The following is a 7,993-nucleotide window of genomic DNA, read 5'->3' on the forward strand; positions in this document are numbered from 1 at the left end:
AATGTTTTAAACATATTTGACCCCTGTGACCTTGAATATAAACAAAAGTCATTTATTTGAACAAACTTGGTAGCCCTTTATCCCAGCATGTTACTGGCCAAATTTTGGCACCCTAGACCTCTTGGTTATTCAGAAGAAGTTGTTTAAAGGTTTTAAACATATTTGACGCCTGTGACCTTGAATATAAATCAAGGTCAATTATTTGAACAAACTTAGTAGCCCTTCATCCCAGCTTGCTTCTGGTCAAATATCATCACCCTAGGCCTATCGGTTATTCAGAAGAAGTTGTTGAAAGGTTTTAAACATATTTGACCCCTGTGACCTTGAATATAAATCAAGGTCATTTATTTGAACAAACTTAGTAGCCCTTCATCCCAGCTTGCTTCTGGCCAGATATCATCACCCTAGGCCTATCGGTTATTCAGAAGAAGTTGTTGAAAGTTTTTAAACATATTTGACCCCTGTGACCTTGAAAATAAATGAAGGTCACAGGTGTGAACAAACTTGGTAGCCCTTCATCCCAGCATGCTTCTGGCCAAATATCATCACCCTAGGACTATTGGTTATTCAGAAGAAGTTGTTGAAAGGTTTTAAACATATTTGACCCCTGTGACCTTGAAAATAAATGAAGGTCACAGGTGTGAACAAACTTGGTAGCCCTTCATCCCAGCATGCCTCTGGCCAAATATGATTACCCTAGGCCTACCGGTTATTCAGAAGAAGTTGTTGAAAAGTTTTAAACATATTTGACCCACGTGACCTTGAATATAAGTCAAGGTCATTTATTTGAACAAACTTGGTAGCCCTTTATCCCAGAATGCTTCTGGCCAAATATCATCACCCTAGGCCTTATGGTTACTGAAAAGAAGTTGTTTAAAGTAAAATGTTGACGACGGACGGACGGACGCCGCACCATGCCATAAGCTCACTTGGCCCTTCGGGCCAGGTGAGCTAAAAAAAATCCCTTAATCCCTATGGTAGAGGAAGGATCTTAAAAATGTTACCTCTATTTCCCCTATTGGGCCCCACATCTCTGCCTCAAGGGGGGCCACATCCACTGTTTATACAAAATTGAGTCCCCTTGGCGTAAGGATGGTCCAGACCAAATTCGGATGAAATCCCTTAATCCCTATGGTAGAAGAAGGACTTTAAAGGTTTACCTCTATTTTCCTTTTTAGCCCCACCCCACCCCTCTGTCCCTAGTGGGGCCATACCCACCATTTATACAAAATTGAGTCCCCTTGGCCCAAGGATGCTTCCGGCCAAATAAGAATAAAATCCATTGATCCCTATGGTAGAAAAAGGATTTTAAAATTTACCTCTATTTTCTTTTTTAACCCCATCCCCATCCCTCTGTCCCTAGTGGGGCCATACCCACCGTTTATACAAAATTGAGTCCCCTTGGCCCAAGGATGCTGCAGACTAAATAAGGACAAAATCCCTTAACTCCTATGGTAGAAGAAGGATTTTAAAGGTTTACCTCTATTTCCCCTATATTCAGCCCCACCCCTCTGCCACCAGAGGGCTACACCAACCGTTTATACAAAATTGAGTCCCCATGGACCAATGATGCTGCAGACTAAATAAGGATAAAATCCCTTAACCCCTATGGTAGAACAAGGATTTCAAAGGTTTTACCTCTATTTCCCCTATTGGTCCCCAACTCTCTGTCCCAGTGGGGCCACACCCATAGTTTATATAAAATTAAGTCCCCTTGGACCAAGGATGCTGCAGACTAAATAAGGATAAAAACCCTTAACCTCTATGGTAGAAGAAGGATTTTAAAGGTTTTACCTCTATTTCCCCTATTGGGCCCCAACCCTCTGCCCCCATTGGGGCCACACCCATCGTTTATACAAAATTGAGTCCCCTTGGACCAAGGATGCTGCAGACTAAATAACGATAAAAATTCTTAACCCCTATGGTAGAAGAAGGATTTTAAAAGGTTTTACCTCTATTTCCCCTATTCTGCCCCCAGTGGGGCCACACCCATCGTTTATACAAAATTGAGTCCCCTTGGCCAAAGGATGCTCCAACCTTGAAAATGGGCGAAGGTCATTTGTTCGAACAAACTTGGTAGCCCTTCATCCAAGCATGATACTGGCCAAATATCATCACCCTTAGCCTTTCAGTTACTGAGAAGAAGTTGTTGAAAGGTATTTAACATATTTGACCCCTGTGACCTTGAAAATAGATGAAGGTCATTCATTTGAACAAACTTGGTAGCTCTTCATCCCAGCATGTCACTGGCCAAATATCATCACCCTAGGCTTCTTGGTTCTTCAGAAGAAGTCGTTCAAAGATTTAAACATATTTGACCCCTGTGACCTTGAAAATGGATGAAGGTCATTCATTTGAACAAACTTGGTAGCCCTTGATTCCAGGATGCTACTGGCCAAATATCATCATCCAAGGCTGAAGGTCATTCATTTGAACAAACTTGGTAGCCCTTGATTCCAAGATGCAACTGGCCAAATATCATCATCCAAGGCTGTTTGGTTATTGAGAAGAAGTTGTTTTAAAGGTTTTAAACATATTTGACCCCTGTGACCTTGTAAATGGGAGAAGGTCATTTGTTTGAACAATCTTGGTAGCCGTTGATTCCAGGATGCTACTGGCCAAATATCATCATCCAAGGCTGTTTGGTTACTGAAAAGAAGTTGTTTAAGTATAAAGTTGACGCCGGACAGACGGACGCCAGACACCGGACGGACGCCGGACGCCGGACGCCGCACCATGGCATAACCTCACTTGCCCTTCGGGCAGGTGAGCTAAAAATAATACATTTAACGTTTATATTTATATATCATAACTTCTAGCATGGATGTATTTATTTTGTGTACCAGTACATAATGGATATATACACATTGGGGATTTTTATCATTTTATGTATAGCACAGCTGTTCACTCAAATTTCCTCTATTGACAAAAAGGGGCCCCATAATAATGTCTTCCAGCGCAAGAGGTGCTTTTGGAATTAACTTCGTTTTAACAAAATACTAAAATTATCTCCCTGCAAGGAATATTTCTAACCAAATATGGTTACAATTTTTGTAGCTGTTTATGAGGAGTAGGATTTTGGAGCAAAACTGTTCGAAATATCCCTTTAAGACCAGTGTATCTGACCTCTCTGACCCAAGATGGCCAACATCCTTACAAGTTTATGTTCCCTTGACCTAAGGGTAGTTAATTAAGGTAATTACTTCCAGTTAGTATATTGTGCCTTCCTTTTTGCCACTAGAAAGGCCTAAAACTTAATCTAAACATCCCCTTTGCCCAAGGACCAGATCAAATTTGATCCAAATTCCTTCACAATGTACTGAAACAAGCCCTAAACAAGTTTGCAATGACTGGGAGTTAGAACCTGGGTTGTATTTGGTTATTAGGGATGAGCACATTTAGAAAGGGGGGAGTAGTGTGGCAGATTTTAATTGAATGATTATGGTCACATTCTAGCTTTGCACTAGAGGGAATTTCTCTTTACCGTTTCCCATTACATTACAATATATTTAACCTGGGTAAAATATACTGTTTATTATTAATAGTGCACAGAAAAAACGAAAATAAGTGATTAAATAAAATTAACTCACAAGTGCCAAAATGTCCTAATCGAATAAAATATTTCATTTTTTTTAACAAAATGATTTTTTTCCATAGCATAATTATCTCCCCTTACTCCAAGTGGAGCTTCGTCTGACTTTCAAGCGCTTCTCCCAAGACATTTCCAACATCATCAACAACTGCTGCTCCTGTGTCATCGAAACTTGTCTCTATCCCTAAAACCAGTTTCCTATGGTGAACAACTGAACATGACAAAGGCCGCACGAGTCCACTGATCTTGTTAAGTTTTCTGGCTGTCAAAGCTTGTTTACATCTCGATCTAAAACACACGTGGTTTCTCCGCAGGTTTGTTGACAAATTTGCAAGCGGGTACGTGATAATCCTTACGATTATCTTTTTATCAACCGATGCATTAAAACTATTTAAGTTAAGTAAAGATTGCATGTTGTATCATGTTCACTGCAAATGTTACACACAATCGTCATGCACTGAAAACCATATTGATTTGTTTGCATCTTGCCGACATAGTTGCCGCATGGGCGCAGCCATCTTATAAATTCCCATGATGCATCTCATTGGGGCCTATATGGATTTATTAGAAAATGATGTGATCGTAACTTTTATTCAAAAGTTATTTAAATATTATTCTTTTATCTTCAGATTTATTATAACTTTAGATATGAAAATGAAAATAGTGATTTTATCGAAATAAAAGCATACGTTGAATAAGCAAACACAGGTTAATTATTGTCGGAAATGAACATATATCGTTCTACACTTCCGTGTCATTTTTTTTTATGGGTCGAGCGTGGCATATGTCAGAGACTGATGAAACAGTTGGTAAGGATTGTGAGACCACTGTTACAAAAAATCTGTTTTAAGAACATTCCGCATCGTCAGGTTTTGAAGACATTTTGCTCGAGTTGTGTACATTCTAAACAGCAAACAGAGGACTGGGGCTTCAAGAAAAGGCAGGCATACAATAGTCCACCAAGAAGCGAAATTGCCATGTCGGACACCGAAATTGAAGCCCTGTTAGCCCCACTGAGAGCAGCTGTCAAAGAACAGGTAGGCGCTACATGGAATTCAAATATCTAGATTCGGCGGAAGCTTTCAAAATTAATAAGCAAGTAAAGTTCTTAAAGATTTCCGATCCGAAGTTGTTGGGCACGATCATTTATAATAAAATAATTTGTTGGAAAATGAACGTATGTGTGATATTAAATTAATTATCGTGTACGCTAACATTACTGTCTTTGTGCTAGCAATATATATAGCTATCACGAGTTTCCTCTGGCCCTGACATCAGACGTAGACATGTTGACAGATAGACAATGCAACAGATATCTATCTGTAAAAATGTCTTAAGTCTGGTGTACTTTCAGGGCAAGCTGGGGACGAGGTTATTACCTGTGGTTGTGATGTTCGAAGGCAAACACATTTTAAAAGTGGGGAATATAGTGACTAGCAGATTTTTTTTTTTTAATTGTACATACATAAAATGATCTCAGTCAGTGAGTCGATCACCTTCTAGCTTCATGCTCGGGCTCGAGTGTACCTATACATAGGATTAGGACTTCTGGAAGCCAGATCAGGTCGGTGGTTGGATCCCAGGTGGAAGCACACTAGTCTCTTTCCTGTTTCGTTTACAATACACACCCAACATTGTTGGGAGAGCCTGTACAAGTCAGTAGGTGATAAGTGATTGTAAAGTTTGATTTGCCAAATTATAAAACCACCAACTACAAATGTACAGGTCTGCATGACCAACAAGCAATCCCTGTGAAACTAACTGTGTCATCCTTGGTAAAAGGTCGTAAAAGTGGAGGAATGTACCATTGAACACATTTACAAGACCTTAAAGCTGTCTAAAGGGCATCCTCGATATCCAGGGGTTATGCTCACTTTCGCTCTCTCCACCCCTGGAATATGTCATAGCAAAATTGAAGGCTCGGTGTGCACTGCCTTATGGATGAGACGAGAATGCTAGTTTGATCCTTTGATGTACATCAAAAGAATCTTGCGGTCACGTAACTGTAAAACTTATTGGCTTTGAAGTCGGGCGTCGCTCCTCTGTAATCTTGAAAGGACTAGTATCAGCCTAGTGATTGGTCAGGTTTTTTTTACCTGACACCAATAAAATAGCTAAAGCTGCATACCATTAATTTAGCCTTGCCTTATTCCAGGGGTGCAGAGAACGAAAGTGAGCATATATGCCCCTCGATATCGAGGATGGGCAAAGGGACTAAGCTTGTGTCCTTCACCCAGAAAATTATGTGATCCTTTAGGTCAATAGTATACAACAGACTATAACTCATTCCCAGTGTCCTTAAATTACATGGTTTAATATACCCTACAAATTCTGCAAAATATATCTTGGGAGTCGAAATCCATTCACATCCTAGGTTGGACAACCACATCAACTCAATTACTAGATTCTAAGGCAAATCAATCATGCATTATATGGCTTAAATCCTATGTCGAAATCTAGAAGTAAATTATAAGCATATAGAAGACCATGCTTATAGAACCCTGGTACATCTCAAACTAGAATGCATTGCCTCAGTTTGGGACACCTGTCAAATTAACTAGTTGAAGAAAGTGCAACAGCCTGCAGCCAAATTAATGTGTGAAACAGCTATATACCTAACACCAGCTTCATCACATGCAATGTTTGCAGTCATGCACTGACAGTATAAACTCCTAACACTAGCCAACTTTACATCTTCGTCATCGATCTCCAGCTTCAGCTTGGGCTTGTCATGAATCACTCCATCCAGAAAATCTTCTTACCCCTGTCAAACTCGGCACTCACTCATTCTCAAGCCATCACAATGCAAGCCATATGTCTTCAAACACATCCTTAGATTGCTGCAAACACTCATTATGTCCTAGAAGTTAGAACTATATACATATATGGCTTTGACACAATGGAATTGTTGCCCTCAGTCTTTTGTTTGATGCTTTCAAAATCGTCAACACAGTGTCCTATTAAGCTATATCTTTCACAACTCTTAATCACATTTGTTACAATTCATGTATTTCCCAATAGTATTGTAAAATGCTGTAATACTCTAATTAAATGTTTGAGGCACTATTGATTATACAAGTCATGCTTATGTAGAATTCTGGATCGTCGACAGCTGTATTCTGTGGTGACATTTGAAAAAGAATGGCAACGTGTGTTAAAAAATCATAAATTGCTGTATATGCATCAAAACATCAAAACAATTAAAAAACTGAAGTAAATTTTATGTCCACAGGGTGACCTAGTACGTAAATTAAAATCCGAGAAAGCCCCTGATGTAGATATCCAGAAAGCTGTAGCAGAGCTGAAGCATAGAAAGCAGGCTTTGGAGGCAAAGGTAGGTCTGGTTTTATCAAGAAGTAGACCATGGATTGGAGGTTAAAATGATCAGGGCCTGTATTCATGGGACCGTTGACATGCTCAAGCATGGAATTTGTGCTCAAACCAAGTTTCTTGTAACTCAGTGAAATCATGTCAAACGATCAAAAAGTCAAATGTAAACATTGAAAACAGTATTTGGTTTTAAGTTCCTTCATATTTTTGTTTCGAAATGATTGACAAAGGACTATGTATGACTTGGGCCTTTTTTGGCCCCCCAAATCCATCAAAATTGAAAATCTGCAATAGAAGTTTCAAACAAATGTTTCTTTAATTTTGAATACTTCCCCAGTACTATTATGTAAATATTTATTTGTGTTTTCAATTTTGGCTGCCATGGTAACCAGGTCATATTTGCATAAATTATTGAAATTTGATTATTGAGTCACTTTTGACAGGTTTTCACCTAGTTTTTAGGTCACCTGAGCTTTAGCTCAAGTGACCTATTGCTATCCGTTTTCGTCCGTCGTCGTCCGTTAACATTTTACATTTCAAACTTAAAGTCAAGTTCTGCTGGGCCGATTGAACTGAAAGTTGGTAGGAATGATCGCCTCATGGTCCTGACAAAGTGTTGTTATTTTTCGGGTCGATCAGAAATCCAATATGGCCGCCACGGCCGCCATTTTGAAAACCTATTTCAAACTTAAAGTCAAGTTCTGCTGGACCGATTGAACTGAAAGTTGGTAGGAATGATCGCCTCATGGTCCTGACAAAGTGTTGTTATTTTTCGGGTCGATCAGAAATCCAATATGGCCGCCACGGCCGCCATTTTGAAAACCTATTTCAAACTTAAAGTCAAGTTCTGCTGGGCCGATTGAACTGAAAGTTGGTAGGAATGATCGCCTCATGGTCCTGACAAAGTGTTGTTATTTTTCGGGTCGATCAGAAATCCAATATGGCCGCCACGGCCGCCATTTTGAAAAACTATTTCAAACTTTGTTAAAAGTCAAGTTCTGCTGCGGCGATTGAACTGAAAGTTGTGAGGAATGATCGCCTCATAGTCCTGACAAAGTGTTGTTATTTTTC

At 39.5% G+C, this 7,993-nt stretch overlaps 2 protein-coding genes across 2 annotated transcripts in view; one reads left to right on the forward strand and one right to left on the reverse strand.

Annotated features, from left to right (window-relative positions):
- The window catches only part of LOC110464320 (probable tRNA N6-adenosine threonylcarbamoyltransferase, mitochondrial), a 39,613-nt gene extending 35,476 nt beyond the window's left edge, over window positions 1–4,137 (reverse strand). Inside the window, exon 1 of the mRNA XM_021519474.1 lies at window positions 3,677–4,137. Coding sequence (XP_021375149.1) covers window positions 3,677–4,005 — 329 coding nt within the window. The 5' untranslated portion in view covers window positions 4,006–4,137. The remainder of the gene's footprint in view (window positions 1–3,676) is intronic.
- Window positions 4,138–4,329: 192 nt separating this feature from the next.
- Window positions 4,330–7,993, forward strand: part of LOC110464318 (glycine--tRNA ligase-like) — a 22,393-nt gene continuing 18,729 nt past the window's right edge. The window contains exons 1-2 of the mRNA XM_021519469.1: window positions 4,330–4,629; window positions 6,825–6,926. Coding sequence (XP_021375144.1) covers window positions 4,390–4,629; window positions 6,825–6,926 — 342 coding nt within the window. The 5' untranslated portion in view covers window positions 4,330–4,389. The remainder of the gene's footprint in view (window positions 4,630–6,824; window positions 6,927–7,993) is intronic.

The sequence above is a fragment of the Mizuhopecten yessoensis genome, unplaced genomic scaffold, assembly GCF_002113885.1.
Source record: "Mizuhopecten yessoensis strain PY_sf001 unplaced genomic scaffold, ASM211388v2 scaffold10985, whole genome shotgun sequence".
In the NCBI taxonomy this organism is placed as follows: domain Eukaryota; kingdom Metazoa; phylum Mollusca; class Bivalvia; order Pectinida; family Pectinidae; genus Mizuhopecten; species Mizuhopecten yessoensis.